Consider the following 21,606-nt stretch of genomic DNA (forward strand, 5'->3'; position numbering starts at 1 on the left):
CTGCAGAACGTGAAGAACCAGTGGCATCTACATCTGCAGAACATGATGAACCAGTGGCATCTACATCTGTAGAACATGAAGAACCAGTGGCATCTACATCTACAGAACGTGAAGAACCAGTGGCATCTACATCTACAGAACGTGAAGAACTAGTGGTATCTACATCTGCAGAACGTGAAGAACCAGTGGCATCTACATCTGTAGAACGTGAAGAACCAGTGGCATCTACATCTGCAGAACATGATAAACCAGTGGCATCTACATCTGTAGAACATGAAAAACCAGTGGCATCTACATCTACAGAACGTGAAGAACCAGTGGCATCTACATCTTCAGAACATGAAGAACCAGTGGCATCTACATCTACAGAACGTGAAGAACCAGTGGCATCTGCATCTGCAGAACGTGAAGAACCAGTGGAATCTACATCTGTAGAACGTGAAGAACCAGTGGCATCTACATCTACAGAACGTGAAGAACCAGTGGCATCTACATCTACAGAACGTGAAGAACCAGTGGCATCTACGTCTACAGAACGTAAAGAACCAGTGGCATCTACATCTACAGAACGTGAAGAACCAGTGGCATCTACATCTGCAGAACGTGAATAACCAGTGGCATCTACATCTGTAGAACGTGAAGAACCAGTGGCATCTCCATCTACAGGAGATTATACAACTTTTAAAGCCATTCCCCGTGTTTAGTGTACACGCCATACAACACGTTTGGAATCAACAGGAGTAAAGTTGGACTTAAGAACAAATCGACCTATGAACACAGACCTCTGTAACCCAACTCGTTCGTAAGTAGAGAAATCGCTTTATACACGGCAGCTACATACACTTGTGTATGCGCACAAAGCAGCTATACATACGTACAGACACTCGACACTAGTTCTGTACTCTCTGGTTATTTGTTTCATTGACCACCAACACTCCCAATCTACAACTGGTCCAGCAGTGTGGCCAGCAGGCTGCCCGGCCGCCTTTGTTTCCCCGGCTCTGTCCGTTGGTCGGGTATTGACACGCTCGCTCGCACGTTTGCTCAAAAACGCTCGTTCGCTCGTTCTCTCTCTACGCCATAGTTACCATGGAGGTTGAGTGGTGGGGGACTTTGGGTCATTCATTAACCAACCCGCCAGTGGAAAAAACATCCTGAGACCTTCAGTCTCTTCCCATGGTCTTTTTTTATAACGAGAGAGAGAGAGACAAGAGCCACAGACTTGAACCTACAGAGACGCGAGCGCAGCAAAGACAAAGGTAATCTCCCCATGTATAGCCTTTAACAACTGTCGGGGCAAGTGCTGTTAGCGATCAGCAGCACCTATGAAGGCCGGCACTGTGGCAATACGAGGGGGTGGGTGGCCAGCACCACGCCCGGCCACCTTTGTCTCCCCCAGTGACGATGTTTACCATAAACCACTACACCAGGTACTCATTTGAGGCTGAGTCGACCTAGGGGAGGCCCAGGACCGGTTCAGATCAATCATCACTGGTGTCGGCCAACGTAAGCGGGAATTGAATTTGGGTCGCTAGTTTGGTGGTGCGGTACTCCACATGTAGAGACACGTGGGAGACCCGACAACAACCGGGATTCGCCACTAAGTGGCAGTGACGTCACCACGACGCTTGTGCCAGGCCATGTGCACCTTGAGGCCACGTGAAGTGCCGAACGCCCGCTGGCAGGAGGTCACGGGGCAGACCCAGGTGCCACGGGTCGACTGACTGAGATGACCGAGATGGCTGGCTGATGCACCACCTGTGCCCCCCTACTGTGCCAACCTGCTGTGTCTTAGCCACCCGGCGCTCCGCTCGTTGTTGTGAGCGTCGCTCCTCCGCCCTTCGTTGTTGTTGGAGGGCGACTGCCTCCAACTGCCCAGTAGCAGCGTCCTTCACGAGCCTCCTCCACACACACACTTAGATATGTACACACACTCACACACTTAGATATATACACACTCACACTTAGATATATGCACACACTCACACTTAGTTATATACACACACACATATATACACACACTCACACTTATATATACAGACTCACACTTAGATATATGCACACTCACACACTTAGATATATACACACTCACACTTAGATATATGCACACACTCACACTTAGATATATGCACACACTCACACTTAGATATACACACACTCACACTTAGATATATACACACTCACACACTGAGATATATACACACACTCACACTTAGATATATACACACACACATATATATACACACACTCACACTTATATATACACACTCACACTTAGATATATGCACACTCACACTTAGATATATACACACTCACACTTAGATATATACACACACTCACACTTAGATATATACACACTCACATACTTAGATATATACACACTCACACTGAGATATATACACACACTCACACTTAGATATATACACACTCACACTGAGTTATATGCACACTCACACTTAGATATATACACACACTCACACTTAGATATATACACACACTTAGATATACACACACACTCACACTTAGATATATACACACACTCACACTTAGATATATACACACTCACACTTAAATATACACACACTCACACACTTAGATATACACACACACACTTAGATATACACACACACACTCACACTTAGATATACACACACACTCACACACTTAGATATACACACTCACACACTTAGAGATATATATACAAACACTCACACTTAGATATACACACACTTAGATATATACAACAACAACCGCCATTCGCTATTAAGTGGCGGTGAAGTCACCACGACGCTTGTGCCAGGCCATGTGCACCTTGAGGCCACGTGAAGTGTCGAACGCCCGCTGGCAGGTCACGGGGCAGACCCAGCAGGTGCCACGGGTCGACTGACTGAGATGACTGGCTGATGCACCACCTGTGCCCCCTACTGTGCTGTGCTTTAGCCACCCGGCGCTCCGCTCGTTGTTGTGAGCGTCGCTCCTCCGCCCTCCGTTGTTGTTGGAGGGCGACTGCCTACAACTGCCCAGTAGCAGCGTCCTTGACGAGCCTCCTCCACACACACTCACATAGAGACACGCATTAAAACACACAGCACACACTCACACGGGCGACCGCACAAGCTGGGGGTTATCAACAATCGCATGCAAACAAACCGGTGGTGGTTTTCTCATCCGAATCGATTTTTTTTTTATATCCGATAGGGTGGGAGTCAAACCACACGGTTAGGCCCAAGGATATAAACAAACACGAAATTCTATTTTTGTATTTTGACCGGGTGTAAGCCATGTTTCTTGCGGAAGTGCGGAGTTGGCCTGATAACTTGAATCTAAATTGCCTTATGGTTGTTATTGTTTGTTTTCTAGATTTGAAGCTTTCGTGACTGCAAGGATCCATACTCTTTGGTTCTATTCGGTAAAGTCACGTAGGTAAAAAATAAAACAACAAAAATCGCGACGATTTCGGCCACAGCACAAGTGGCCTTCATCAGGTGAAGGGACCGGACTGTGTTCACTCCAGCGCTGTCCTCTGGACAGTCCGGTCCCTTCACCTGATGAAGGCCACTTGTGTTGTGGCCGAAACGTCGTGATTTTTGTTGTTTTATTTTTTTACCTACGTGGTGACTTTACCGAATCGAACCAAAGAGTATGTTATTGTTTGTCTTGCATCACACTGGGATTTTTGCACACAGCGTTGTAAAACGGTGTTTTGTTTTTAATTCTGGAAGATTTTCTGGTTTATCCCAGGATGTTTCTGTTGCGCGTCGTCATCGCTTTAAGATGTTTCTCTGTTCATGTTTACTTTGTTGCGGTTGCGCCCGACTCAAGAGTCGCATGGCGCACAGGGCTATACCTAATACATGAAACTTGAAAACTTGAGCTGCTACGTAGAAGCTCGCTTTCCGAAGCGACCCCGGTGGCCATCACAAGCGATAGCAGCTCGACGAAGTTGGCGGCTTATCAACGCCATCAACCGCGTGGAAGTTCACGACGGCAGCCAAATGGCCCTCTAAGACGCGTGGTGACGTTGATTCAACAATGCGGAGGGGGAGAACCGAGGGGAGCTGTAGAAAGATCAACGCGACCAACGGAGAGACGCAAACTCCAAATATATACAGCTGCAGTCATTGTCAGAGTCGGGATCGAACCCATGTACTTCCCATATACCAGGCGAGGTAGACGACATGCCCAGCCACCGCATGCCCAGCCACCGCATGCCCAGCCACCGCATGCCCAGCCACCGCATGCCCAGCCAACGCATGCCCAGCCACCGCATGCCCAGCCAGCTTTTGTTTGGCCGGATTGAGGGGACTAGGCGGGCACGGCACGGGCTAGAGAAGAGATGGAGTGACGTGGTACAGGAGGACGTGGAGCTGAGTGGACTTGCCGATGACCAGTACCAGCGGTGTCAAGATCGGCCTCTGTGGAGGAGGCTCGTGAAGGACGCTCTACTGGGCAGTTGGAGGCAGTCGCCCTCCAACAACAACGGAGGGCAGAGGAGCGACGCTCACAACAACGAGCGGAGTGCTGGGTGGCTAAAGCACAGCAAGTTGGCACAGTAGGGGGCACAGATGGTGCACCAATCATCTCATTAAGTCGACCCATGGCACCTGCTGGGTCTGTCCCGTGACCTCCTGCCGGCGGGCGTTCAACACTTCACGTGGCCTCAAACGTGCATTTAGCCTGGCACAAGCGTCGTGGTGACGTCACTGCCACTTCGTGGCAAATTGTTTGTACTTGGATGGGTGTGGTGTGTGAGTGTGGGAAGCGATAGTATATCGGTTGGCGCCCCGCACTCCGAACCTGGTGCCCCGAGTTCGATTCCCCACTCACGGGCAACGCCAGTGACAATTATCTGAACCGGCACCCTTACACGCAATCAGGAGAGAGAATGTTCTGGCATTAAACCACATCCTTCTCACCCATCTCCCTCCCTGTGCCACATTAGGAATGGGCCACTCTTTTCATAAGTCCCTGTGTGCTGTGGAGTACATCAATGCACGCGTGTGCACCAGCATGCGATGACTGAGTTGGGCCTGTAGGTGGCTGGCAGGGTTATTGATTAACCGGACGTGTACACCAGTCACGTGGTTAATGGCGACTCGGTTGAGGATTGCTGCGCGTGACACCACGTGCTGTTGCATCTTACAGATTGACCATGATAACTGCGTTTGCCCTCGACTTGGAGAACCTCCCCACGTCCTTCATTTCGAGTGCGCAACATCCCTCCTCTCCCTCCTCATCCTCCCTCTCTCTTCATTCTCCCTTCCTCCTCATCCTCCCTCCTCACCCTCCCTCCCTCCTCCTCATCCTCCCTCCTCATCCTCCTCATGCTCCCTCTTTCTTCATTCTCCCTCCCTCCCTCCTCTTCATCCTCCCTCCTCATCCTCCCTCCTCATCCTCCCTCTCTCCTCATCCTCCCTCCCTCCTCCTCATCATCCCTCCTCATCCTCCTCATCCTCCCTCCCTCCTCATCCTCCCTCCTCATCCTCCATCTCTCCTCATCCTCCCTCCCTCCTTCCTCCACCCCAGGATGATGAGGAACCACGAGGAGAAGCGGCGTAGCTGTGGCTCCCTGCAGCAGCAGCAGCAGCAGGAGGAGGAGGGACTCTGCGGACTGCAGCAGAAGCAGGAGAACTGCGGCGATGATGAGGAGGGCGGGGGAGAGGTGCGGGGGAAGGGGCAGCGCGAGGGGGGCTGGAGGAGCTGGCTCGTGGTGGTAGCGGCCACGTGGTGCAACGGCTCCATCTTTGGCATCCAGAACTCGTTTGGGGTGCTCTACGTGGCCATGCTGGAGAGGTTTGGGGACAGCGACGACACCAGCCTGCGCTTCAAGACCGGTACGGGGGGGGGGGGAGGAGGCGACACGGAAGGAGACACTTGGAGACACGGGGTGGGGAGACACGGGGTGGGGAGACATGGGGTGGGGAGACACGGGGGGTGAGGTGACATGGGGGGAGACACGGGGGGGAGACACGGGGGGGAGACACCGGGGGGAGACACCGGGGGGAGACACGGGGGGGAGACACGGGGGGGGGAGAGACACGGGGGAGAGACACGGGGGGAGACACGGGGTGGAGACACGGGGGGGAGACACTGGGGGGAGGCACGGGGGGGAGACACGGGGGGGAGACACGGTGGGGAGACACGGGGGGGGGTAGACACGGGGGAGATACGTGGGGGAAGATGAGGGGAGACACGGAGGGAGATTGGGAGACACGAGGAGATGCGGGGGGGGATGTGGATACTATGGAGAAACGGTGAGATATGGGGGGGTCACAGTGGTTGCTGTGGTTGCTGTTGTAGTGGTGGTGGTCACGGTGGTTGTTGCTGTTGTGGTGGTCACGGTGGTTGTTGTTGTTGTTGCTGTTATGGTGGTGGTGGTCACGGTGGTTGTTGTTGCTGTGGTGGTCACGGTGGTTGTTGTTGTTGTGGTGGTCATGGTGGTTGTTGCTGTTGTTGCTGTTGTGGTGGTGGTCACGGTGGTTGTTGTGGTGGTTGTGGTCACGGTTGTTGTTGCTGTGGTGGTGGTGGTGGTCACGGTGGTTGTTGCTGTTGTGGTGGTGGTGATGGTCACGGTGGTTGTTGCTTTGGTTGTTGTGGTGTGGTGGTGGTCACGGTGGTTGTTGCTTTGGTTGTTGTGTGGTGGTGGTCACGGTGGTTGTTGTTGTGGTGGTGGTGGTAGTGGGCGCAGCGTGGGTGTTGTTGTTGCTGTGGTGGTGTTGATCACGGTGGTTGTTGTTGTTGTGGTGGTTGTTGCTGTGGTTGTTGTTGTGGTTGTTGTTGTTGTTGTGGTGGTGCAGCGTGGGTGTTGTTGTGGTTGTTGTTGTTGTTGTGGTGGTGGTGCAGCGTGGGTGTTGTTGTTGTTGTTGCGCAGCGTGGGTGGGTTCACTCTCCATGGGAGTCATCTTCCTGCTGTCTCCTATCGTCTCCGTGTGCTCCGACCGCTTCGGCTGCTGCCGCACGGCCGTGGTTGGCTCCACGGTCGCCTTCATCGGCATCCTGAGCTCCTCGTTCGCCAGGTGGTGCCACAGCCACAACCATCGTCATCATACACACAGCACCACAACCATCGTCATCATACACACAGCACCACCACCACCATCGTCATCATACACACAGCACCACCACCATCGTCATCATACACACAGCATCACCACCACCATCGTCATCATACACACAGCACAACAACCATCATACACACAGCCTCACCACCACAACCATCGTGATCATACACACAGCACCACAACTATCATACACACAGCCTCACCACCACCATCGTCATCATACACACAGCACCACAACCATCATACACACAGCCTCACCACCACAACCATCGTCATCATACACACAGCACCACAACCATCATACACACGGCACCACCACCATCGTCATCATACACACAGCACCACCACCGCCATCGTCATCATACACACAGCACCACCACCATCGACATCATACACACAGCAGCACCACCATCGTCATCATACACACAGCACCACCACGACAACCATCATCATCATACACACAGACCCATTACCACCACCATCGTCATCATACACACAGCACCACCACCACCATAGTCATCACACACACAGCACCACCACCATCGTCATCACACACACAGCACCACCACCATCGTCATCATACAAACAGCACCACCACCATCGTCATCATACACACAGCACCACCACCATCGTCATCACACACAGCACCACCACCATCGTCATCATACACACAGCACCACCACGACAACCATCATCATCATACACACAGCATCACAACCACCATCGTCATCATACACACAGCATCACAACCACCATCGTCATCATACACACAGCATCACAACCACCATCGTCATCTTACACACAGGCTCACCATCACCACCACCATCGTCATCATACACACAGCACCACCACCATCGTCATCATACACACAGCACCACCACCATCGTCATCATACACACAGCACCACCACCATCGTCATCATACACACAGCCTCACCACCACCACCATCGTCATCATACACAGCCTCACCACCACCATCGTCATCATACACACAGCACCACCACCACAACCATCGTCATCATACACACAGCACCACCACCACCATCGTCATCATACACACAGACTGACCACCACCACGACCGTGGTCATCATACACACAGCACCACTACCACCATCGTCATTATACACACAGCCTCACCATCACCACCATCGTCATCATACACACAGACTCACCACCACCGTCATCATACACACAGCCTCACCACCACCATCGTCATCATACACACAGACTCACCACCACCGTCATCATACACACAGCCTCAACCACCACCATCGTCATCATACACACAGCACCACCACCATCGTCATCATACACACAGCACCACCACCATCGTCATCATACACACAGCACCACCACCATCGTCATCATACACACAGCACCACCACCATCGTCATCATACACACAGCCTCACCACCACCATCGTCATCATACACACAGCCTCAACACCACCATCGTCATCATACACACAGCACCACCACCATCGTCATCATACACACAGACTGACCACCACCACCATAGTCATCATACACACAGCACCACCACCACCATCGTCATCATACACACAGACTGACCACCACCACCATAGTCATCATACACACAGCACCACCACCACCATCGTCATTATACACACAGCCTGACCATTACCACGATCGTCATCATACACACAGACTCACCACCACCGTCATCATACACACAGCACCACCACCATCGTCATCATACACACAGACTGACCACCACCACCATAGTCATCATACACACAGCACCACCACCATCGTCATTATACACACAGCCTGACCATCACCACGATCGTCATCATACACACAGACTCACCACCACCGTCATCATACACACAGCCTCACCACCACCATCGTCATCATACACACAGCACCACCACCATCGTCATCATACACACAGCCTCACCACCACCATCGTCATCATACACACAGCACCACCACCATCGTCATCATACACACAGCACCACCACCACAACCATCGTCATCATACACACAGGACCACAACCATCATACACACGGCACCACCACCATCGTCATCATACACACAGCACCACCACCATCGTCATCATACACACAGCAGCACCACCACTATCGTCATCATACACACAGCACCACCACCATCGTCATCATACACACAGCACCACCACGACAACCATCATCATACACACAGAACCATTACCACCTCCACCACCATCGTCATCATACACACAGCACCACCACCACCATAGTCATCACACACACAGCACCACCACCATCGTCATCACACACACAGCACCACCACCATCGTCATCATACACACAGCACCACCACCATCGTCATCATACACACAGCACCACCACCATCGTCATCATACACACAGCCTCACCACCACCACCATCGTCATCATACACAGCCTCACCACCACCATCGTCATCATACACACAGCACCACCACCACAACCATCGTCATCATACACACAGCACCACCACCACCATCGTCATCATACACACAGACTGACCACCACCACGACCGTGGTCATCATACACACAGCACCACTACCACCATCGTCATTATACACACAGCCTCACCATCACCACCATCGTCATCATACACACAGACTCACCACCACCGTCATCATACACACAGCCTCACCACCACCATCGTCATCATACACACAGACTCACCACCACCGTCATCATACACACAGCCTCAACCACCACCATCGTCATCATACACACAGCACCACCACCATCGTCATCATACACACAGCACCACCACCATCGTCATCATACACACAGCACCACCACCATCGTCATCATACACACAGCACCACCACCATCGTCATCATACACACAGCCTCACCACCACCATCGTCATCATACACACAGCCTCAACACCACCATCGTCATCATACACACAGCACCACCACCATCGTCATCATACACACAGACTGACCACCACCACCATAGTCATCATACACACAGCACCACCACCACCATCGTCATCATACACACAGACTGACCACCACCACCATAGTCATCATACACACAGCACCACCACCACCATCGTCATTATACACACAGCCTGACCATTACCACGATCGTCATCATACACACAGACTCACCACCACCGTCATCATACACACAGCACCACCACCATCGTCATCATACACACAGACTGACCACCACCACCATAGTCATCATACACACAGCACCACCACCATCGTCATTATACACACAGCCTGACCATCACCACGATCGTCATCATACACACAGACTCACCACCACCGTCATCATACACACAGCCTCACCACCACCATCGTCATCATACACACAGCACCACCACCATCGTCATCATACACACAGCCTCACCACCACCATCGTCATCATACACACAGCACCACCACCATCGTCATCATACACACAGCACCACCACCACAACCATCGTCATCATACACACAGGACCACAACCATCATACACACGGCACCACCACCATCGTCATCATACACACAGCACCACCACCATCGTCATCATACACACAGCAGCACCACCACTATCGTCATCATACACACAGCACCACCACCATCGTCATCATACACACAGCACCACCACGACAACCATCATCATACACACAGACCCATTACCACCTCCACCACCATCGTCATCATACACACAGCACCACCACCACCATAGTCATCACACACACAGCACCACCACCATCGTCATCACACACACAGCACCACCACCATCGTCATCATACACACAGCACCACCACCATCGTCATCATACACACAGCACCACCACCATCGTCATCATACACACAGCACCACCACCATCGTCATCACACACAGCACCACCACCATCGTCATCATACACACAGCACCACCACCATCGTCATCATACACACAGCCTCACCACCACCATCGTCATCATACACACAGCACCACCACCACCATCGTCATCATACACACAGACTGACCACCACCACCATCGTCATCATACACACAGCACCACCACCACCATCGTCATTATACACACAGCTTGACCATCACCACAACCATCGCCATCATACACACAGCACCACCACCACCACCACCATCGTCATCATACACAAAGACTCACCACCACCACCACCATCGTCATCATACACACAGCCTCACCATCACCATCGTCATCATACACACAGCACCACCACCACAACCATCATCATCATACACACAGACTCACTACCACCACCACCATCGTCATCATACACACAGCATCACCACCACCACCATCGTCATCATACACACAGCCTCACCACCAACACCACCATTGTCATCATACACACAGCCTCACCATCACTGTCCTCATACACACAGCCTCACCACCACCACTACCACCACCATCGTCATCATACACACAGCCTCACCACCACCACCATCGTCATCATACACATAGCCTCACCACCACCATCGTCATCATACACACAGCCTCTCCACCACCACCATCATCATCGTCATCATACACACAGCCTCACCATCATCATACACACAGCCTCACCACCACTACTACCACCACTATCGTCATCATACACACAGCCTCACCATCACCACCATCGTCATCATACACACAGCCTCACCACCACCACTACCACCACCATCGTCATCATCACACAGCCTCATCACCTCTACCACCATCGTCATCATACACACAGCCTCACCACCACCACCATCGTCATCATACACACAGCCTCACCACCACCACCATCGTCATCATCACACAACCTCATCACCTCTACCACCATCATCATCATACACACCGCCTCACCACCACCACCATCGTCATCATACACACAGCCTCACCACCACCACCATCGTCATCATACACCCAGCCTCACCACCACCACCATCGTCATCATACACACAGCCTCACCATCACCACCACCACCACCGTCATCATACACACAGCCTCACCACCACTACTACCACCACCATCATCATACACACAGCCTCACCATCACCACCATCGTCATCATACATACAGCCTCACCACCACCATCATTATACACACAGCCTCACCATCACCACCACCATCATCATACACACAGCCTCACCACCACTACCACCACCGTCATCATACACACAGCCTCACCACCACCACCACCATCATCATACACACAGCCTCACCACTACCACCATCGTCATCATACACACAGCTTCACCACAACGAAGCACCTGCCTGGGTATTTTGTGCCATCGGACACTCCACCCCCACAACTCCCAATTGGTGATGGGGCAGTTGTGGAGAGAGTGGAGAGTTTCCCATACCTGGGCAGTGTGTTCATGACCGGCTCCAGTTTAACAGCAGAGGTCTCACTCAGAATCAGGTCAAGCGGCATTATCTTAACATCGGTTGCGTAACGCCGCTGTGTGCAAGCTACCTGGTCTGTCGCTCCGCACTAAGCTTCAGGTCTTCTCGGCCACGGTCATTCCCTCCCTTCTCTACGCTTGCGAAACGTGGACCCTCCTAATGGAACTTCTTCGCCGGTTAGAAATATTTAGGCTGGCCTGCCTACGATCCATCCTGGGTTTAACCAGGCTGCATTCTGTGAGGAGCTCACAAATCCTTGAAAGATCTGGACACAGTCCCATCGGTGAGCTCCTCCGGCAGGCAAGGCTGCATTGACTGGGTCATGTAGCCCGCAAGCCCAGCCACCGCATGCCGAAACAGCTTTTGTTCGGCCGGATAGAGGGGGCTAAATGGGCGCGGCACGGGCTAGAGAAGAGATGGAGTGATGTGGTACAGGAGGACGTGCAGCTGAGTGGACTTGCCGATGACCGCTACCAGCGGTGTCAAGATCGACCTCTGTGGAGGAGGCTCGTGAAGGACGCTGCTACTGGGCAGTTGGAGGCAGTCGCCCTCCAACAACAACGGAGGGCGGAGGAGCGACGCTCACAACAACGGGCGGAGCGCTGGGCGGCTAAAACGCAGCAAGTTGGCACAGTGGGGGGCACAGGTGGTGGTGCATTGGCCACTCACCTCAGTCAGTTAACCCATGGCACCTGGGTCTTTCCCGTGACCTCCTGCCAGCGGGCCTTCCACGTGGCTAAAACGTGCACATAGCCTGGCACGAACGCCGTGGTGACGTCACCGCCACTTAGTGACGTGTGGCGGTTGTTGTTGTTGTGTGCGTGTGTGTACTATGTCCTGTGTGTGTGCTATGTGTGGTGTGCGTGTGTAGATCGCTGGCTGAGCTGTACGTGACGTACGGCCTGCTGTTTGCCAGCGGCTGCTCCCTGGCCTACCAGCCGTCCCTGGTCATCCTGGGCCGCCACTTCACGGCCCGCCTGGGCCTCGTCAACGGCTTCGTCACGGCCGGCAGCAGCCTTTTCACCATCGTCATGCCGCTCGTCATCAAGCACAGCGTCACCTCCATCGGGCTAGCGCACACCCTGCAGGTGACACACCCAGCAGCAATACTACTACCACCACCACCACCACCATCGTCATCATACACACAGACTCGCCACCACCCCCACCATCATCATCATACACACAGACTCACCACTACTACCACCACCACCGCCACCATCATCATCATACACACAGACTCGCCACCACCGCCACCATCATCATACACACAGACTCACCACTACTACCACCACCACCGCCACCATCATCATCATACACACAGACTCGCCACCACCACCACCATCATCATACACACAGATTCACCACCACTACCACCACCACCGCCACCATCATCATCATACACACAGACTCACCACCACTACCACCATCATCATCATCATACACACAGATTCACCACCACTACCACCACCACCGCCATCATCATCATCATACACACAGACTCACCACCACTACCACCACCACCACCACCATCGTCATCATACACAGACTCACCACTACTACCACCACCATCGTCATCATACACACAGACTCACCACCACCCCCACCATCATCATCATACACACAGACTCACCACTACTACCACCACCACCGCCACCATCATCATCATACACACAGACTCGCCACCACCGCCACCATCATCATACACACAGACTCACCACTACTACCACCACCACCGCCACCATCATCATCATACACACAGACTTGCCACCACCACCACCATCATCATCATACACACAGACTCACCACCACTACCACCACCGCCACCATCATCATCATCATACACACAGACTCACCACCACTGCCACCATCATCATCATACACACAGACTCGCCACCACTACCACCATCATCATCATACACACAGACTCACCACCACTGCCACCATCATCATTATACACACAGACTCACCACCACTGCCACCATCATCATCATCATACACACAGACTCACCACCACTGCCACCATCACCACCACAATCGTCATCATACACACAGCATCACCACCACTACCACCACCGCCACCATCATCATCATCATACACACAGACTCACCACCACTACTACCACCACTGCCACCATCATCATCATACACACAGACTCACCACCTCCACCGCCACCATCATCATCATACACACAGATTCACAACCACCGCCACCATCATCATCATCATACACACAAACTCACCACCACTGCCACCATCACCACCACCATCGTCATCATACACACAGACTCACCACCACCACTACTACCACCACCATCATCATACACACAGACTCACCACCACTACCACCATCACCACCACCATCATCATCATACACACAGACTCACCACCACTACCACCATCATCATACACACAGACTCACCATCACTACCACCACTGCCACCATCATCATCATACACACAGACTCAACACCACTGCCACCATCACCACCATCATCATCATCATACATACAGACTCACCACCACTACCACTATCATCATCATACACACAGACTCACCACCACTACCACCATCATCATCATCATACACACAGACTCACCACCACTGCCACCATCACCACCACCATCATCATACACACAGACTCACCACTACTACCACTACCACCACTACCATACACACAGACTCACCATCACTACCACCACCATCATCATCATACACACAGACTCGCCACCATCATCATCATCATACACACAGACTCACCATAACCACCACCATCGTCATCATACACACAGCCTCCACCACCACCATCATCATGATGATAACCTCACCGCCACCATCATCATAACTTCACCACCACCATCATCATCATAACCTCACCACCACCACCATCATCATCATAACCTCACCACAGCCACCATCATAATAACCTCACCACCACCATCGTCTTCATAATCTCACCACCGTCAACACCAACCTCACCACCACCACCACCATCATCATAACCTCACCACCACCATCATCATAACCTCACCACCACCATCATCATGACCTCACCACCACCATCATCATAACCTCACCACCACCATCATCATAACCTCACCACCACCATCATCATAATCTCACCACCATCATCATAACCTCACCACCACCACCACCATCATCATAACCTCACCACCATCATCATAACCTCACCACCATCATCATAACCTCACCACCATCATCATAACCTCACCACCATCATCATAACCTCATCACCACCACCATCATCATAACCTCACCATCACCATCATCATCATAACCTCACCACCACCACCATCATCATAACCTCACCACCACCATCATCATAACCTCGCCACCACCATCATCAAAACCTCACCACCACCATCATCTTAACCCTACCACCACCATCATCATAACCCTACCACCACCATCATCATAATCTCACCACATCCACCATCCTCATAACCTCACCACCATCATCATAACCCTACCACCACCACCATCATCATCATAACCTCACCACCACCATCATCATAACCCTACCACCACCATCATCATAACCTCACCACCACCATCATCATAACCTCACCACCACCATCATCATAACCTCACCACCACCATCATCATAACCTCACCACCAACATCATCATAACCTCACCACCACCATCATCATAACCTCACCACCACCACCACCACCATCATCTTAACCCTACCACCACCATCATCATAACCCTACCACCACCATCATCATAACCTCACCACCACCATCATCATAACCTCACCACCACCACCATCATCATAACCCTACCACCACCATCATCATAACCCTACCACCACCATCATCATAACCTCACCACCACCACCATCATCATAACCTCACCACCACCACCATCATCATAACCTCACCACCATCATCATAACCCTACCACCACCATCATCATAACCTCATCACCACCATCATCATAACCTCACCACCACCATCATCATAACCTCACCACCACCATCATCATAACCTCACCACCACCACCACCATCATCTTAACCCTACCACCACCATCATCATAACCCTACCACCACCATCATCATAACCTCACCACCACCACCATCATCATAACCTCACCACCACCACCACCATCATCATAACCTCACCACCATCATCATAACCCTACCACCACCATCATCATAACCCTACCACCACCATCATCATAACCTCACCACCACCATCATCATAACCCTGCCACCACCACCACCATCATAACCTCACCACCACCACCACCACCATCATCATAACCTCACCACCACCACCACCATCATCATAACCTCACCACCACCATCATCATAACCTCACCACCACCACCATCATCATAACCTCACCACCACCACCACCATCATCATAACCTCACCACCATCATCATCACAACCTCACCGCCACCACCATCATCATAACCTCACCACTACCACCATCATCATAACCTCACCACCACCATCATAACTTCACCACCACCATCATCACCATAACCTCACCACTACCATCATCATCATAACCTCACCACCACCATCATCATAACCTCACCACCACCATCATCATCATCATAACCTCACCACCACCATCATCATAACCCTACCACCACCATCATCATAACCTCACCACGACCATCATCATAACCCTACCACCACCATCATCATAACCTCACCACCACCATCATCATAACCTCACCACCACCATCATCATAACCTCACCACCACCATCATAACCTCACCATCATCATCATCATAACCTCACCATCATCATAATCTCACCACCACCTTCATCATAACCTCACCACCACCACCACCATCATCATAACCTCACCACTACCACCATCATCATAACCTCACCACCACCATCATCATCATAACCTCACCACCACCATCATCATCATAACCTCACCACCACCATCATCATCACAACCTCACCACCACCATCATCATCATAACCTCACCACTACCACCATCATCATAACCTCACCACCACCATCATCATAACCTCACCACCACCACCATCATCATAACCTCACCACCACCATCATCATCATAACCTCACCACCACCATCATCATAACCTCACCACCACCATCATCATAACCTCACCACCACCATCATCATAACCTCACCACCACCATCATCATAACCTCACCATCATCATCATCATAACCTCACCATCATCATAATCTCACCACCACCTTCATCATAACCTCACCACCACCACCACCATCATCATAACCTCACCACCACCACCATCATCATAACCTCACCACCACCACCACCATCATCATAACCGTACCACCACCATCATCATAACCCTACCACCACCATCATCATAACCTCACCACATCCACCATCATCATAACCTCACCACCATCATCATAAACCTACCACCACCACCATCATCATCATAACCTCACCACCACCACCATCATCATAACCCTACCACCACCATCATCATAACCTCACCACCACCATCATCATAAGCTCACCACCACCATCATCATAACCTCACCACCACCATCATCATAAGCTCACCACCACCATCATCATAACCTCACCACCACCATCATCATAACCTCACCACCACCACCACCATCATCTAAACCCTACCACCACCATCATCTTAACCCTACCACCACCATCATCATAACCTCACCACCACCATCATCATAACCTCACCACCATCATCATAACCCTACCACCACCATCATCATAACCCTACCACCACCATCATCATAACCTCACCACCATCATCATAACCTCACCACCACCACCATCATCATAACCTCACCACCATCATCATAACCCTACCACCACCATCATCATAACCTCATCACCACCATCATCATAACCTCACCACCACCATCATCATAACCTCACCACCACCATCATCATAACCTCACCACCACCACCATCATCTTAACCCTACCACCACCATCATCATAACCCTACCACCACCATCATCATAACCTCACCACCACCACCATCATCATAACCTCACCACCACCACCATCATCATAACCTCACCACCACCACCATCATCATAACCTCACCACCATCATCATAACCCTACCACCACCATCATCATAACCCTACCACCACCATCATCATAACCTCACCACCACCATCATCATAACCCTACCACCACCACCATCATCATAACCTCACCACCACCACCACCACCATCATCATAACCCCACCACCACCATCATCATAACCTCACCACCACCACCACCATCATCATAACCTCACCACCACCATCATCATAACCTCACCACCACCATCATCATCATAACCTCACCACCACGATCATCATAACCCTACCACCATCATCATCATAACCTCACCACCACCATCATCATAACCCTACCACCACCATCATCATAACCTCACCACCACCATCATCATAACCCTACCACCACCACCATCATCATAACCTCACCACCACCACCACCACCATCATCATAACCCCACCACCACCATCATCATAACCTCACCACCACCACCACCATCATCATAACCTCACCACCACCATCATCATAACCTCACCACCACCATCATCATCATAACCTCACCACCACGATCATCATAACCCTACCACCATCATCATCATAACCTCACCACCACCATCATCATAACCCTACCACCACCATCATCATAACCTCACCACCACCATCATCATAACCTCACCACCATCATCATCACAACCTCACCGCCACCACCATCATCATAACCTCACCACTACCACCATCATCATAACCTCACCACCACCATCATAACCTCACCACCACCATCATCACCATAACCTCACCACTACCATCATCATCATAACCTCACCACCACCATCATCATAACCTCACCACCACCATCATCATCATCATAACCTCACCACCACCATCATCATAACCCTACCACCACCATCATCATAACCTCACCACGACCATCATCATAACCCTACCACCACCATCATCATAACCTCACCACCACCATCATCATAACCTCACCACCACCATCATCATAACCTCACCACCACCATCATAACCTCACCATCATCATCATCATAACCTCACCATCATCATAATCTCACCACCACCTTCATCATAACCTCACCACCACCACCACCATCATCATAACCTCACCACTACCACCATCATCATAACCTCACCACCACCATCATCATCATAACCTCACCACCACCATCATCATCATAACCTCACCACCACCATCATCATCATAACCTCACCACCACCATCATCATCATAACCTCACCACTACCACCATCATCATAACCTCACCACCACCATCATCATAACCTCACCACCACCATCATCATCATAACCTCACCACCACCATCATCATAACCTCACCACCACCATCATCATAACCTCACCACCACCATCATCATAACCTCACCACCACCATCATCATAACCTCACCATCATCATCATCATAACCTCACCATCATCATAATCTCACCACCACCTTCATCATAACCTCACCACCACCACCACCATCATCATAACCTCACCACCACCACCATCATCATAACCTCACCACCACCACCACCATCATCATAACCCTACCACCACCATCATCATAACCCTACCACCACCATCATCATAACCTCACCACCACCATCATAACCTCACCACCACCATCATCACCATAACCTCACCACTACCATCATCATCATAACCTCACCACCACCATCATCATAACCTCACCACCACCATCATCATCATCATAACCTCACCACCACCATCATCATAACCCTACCACCACCATCATCATAACCTCACCACGACCATCATCATAACCCTACCACCACCATCATCATAACCTCACCACCACCATCATCATAACCTCACCACCACCATCATCATAACCTCACCACCACCATCATAACCTCACCATCATCATCATCATAACCTCACCATCATCATAATCTCACCACCACCTTCATCATAACCTCACCACCACCACCACCATCATCATAACCTCACCACTACCACCATCATCATAACCTCACCACCACCATCATCATCATAACCTCACCACCACCACCATCATCATAACCTCACCACCACCACCACCATCATCATAACCGTACCACCACCATCATCATAACCCTACCACCACCATCATCATAACCTCACCACATCCACCATCATCATAACCTCACCACCATCATCATAAACCTACCACCACCACCATCATCATCATAACCTCACCACCACCACCATCATCATAACCCTACCACCACCATCATCATAACCTCACCACCACCATCATCATAAGCTCACCACCACCATCATCATAAGCTCACCACCACCATCATCATAAGCTCACCACCACCATCATCATAACCTCACCACCACCATCATCATAACCTCACCACCACCACCACCATCATCTTAACCCTACCACCACCATCATCTTAACCCTACCACCACCATCATCATAACCTCACCACCACCATCATCATAACCTCACCACCATCATCATAACCCTACCACCACCATCATCATAACCCTACCACCACCATCATCATAACCTCACCACCATCATCATAACCTCACCACCACCACCATCATCATAACCTCACCACCATCATCATAACCCTACCACCACCATCATCATAACCTCATCACCACCATCATCATAACCTCACCACCACCATCATCATAACCTCACCACCACCATCATCATAACCTCACCACCACCACCATCATCTTAACCCTACCACCACCATCATCATAACCCTACCACCACCATCATCATAACCTCACCACCACCACCATCATCATAACCTCACCACCACCACCATCATCATAACCTCACCACCACCACCATCATCATAACCTCACCACCATCATCATAACCCTACCACCACCATCATCATAACCCTACCACCACCATCATCATAACCTCACCACCACCATCATCATAACCCTACCACCACCACCATCATCATAACCTCACCACCACCACCATCATCATAACCTCACCACCACCATCATCATAACCTCACCACCACCACCATCATCATAACCTCACCACCACCACCACCATCATCATAACCTCACCACCACCATCATCATAACCTCACCACCACCATCATCATCATAACCTCACCACCACGATCATCATAACCCTACCACCACCATCATCATAA

General features: G+C 51.0%; 1 protein-coding gene across 1 annotated transcript in view; it reads left to right on the top strand.

The window, feature by feature from the left end:
• The first annotated feature begins 4,744 nt into the window (after positions 1-4,744).
• Positions 4,745-21,606, top strand: part of LOC116957920 (uncharacterized) — a 43,357-nt gene continuing 26,495 nt past the window's right edge. The window contains exons 1-3 of the mRNA XM_032980374.2: positions 4,745-5,834; positions 6,872-7,016; positions 13,279-13,495. Of these exons, the coding sequence (XP_032836265.2) occupies positions 5,153-5,834; positions 6,872-7,016; positions 13,279-13,495 (1,044 nt within the window). The 5' untranslated portion in view covers positions 4,745-5,152. The remainder of the gene's footprint in view (positions 5,835-6,871; positions 7,017-13,278; positions 13,496-21,606) is intronic.

This window comes from Petromyzon marinus, chromosome 66 (assembly GCF_048934315.1).
Source record: "Petromyzon marinus isolate PM22_M1 ecotype Great Lakes invasive population chromosome 66, UKy_Petmar_22M1.pri1.0, whole genome shotgun sequence".
NCBI classification, from domain to species: Eukaryota; Metazoa; Chordata; class Hyperoartia; order Petromyzontiformes; family Petromyzontidae; genus Petromyzon; species Petromyzon marinus.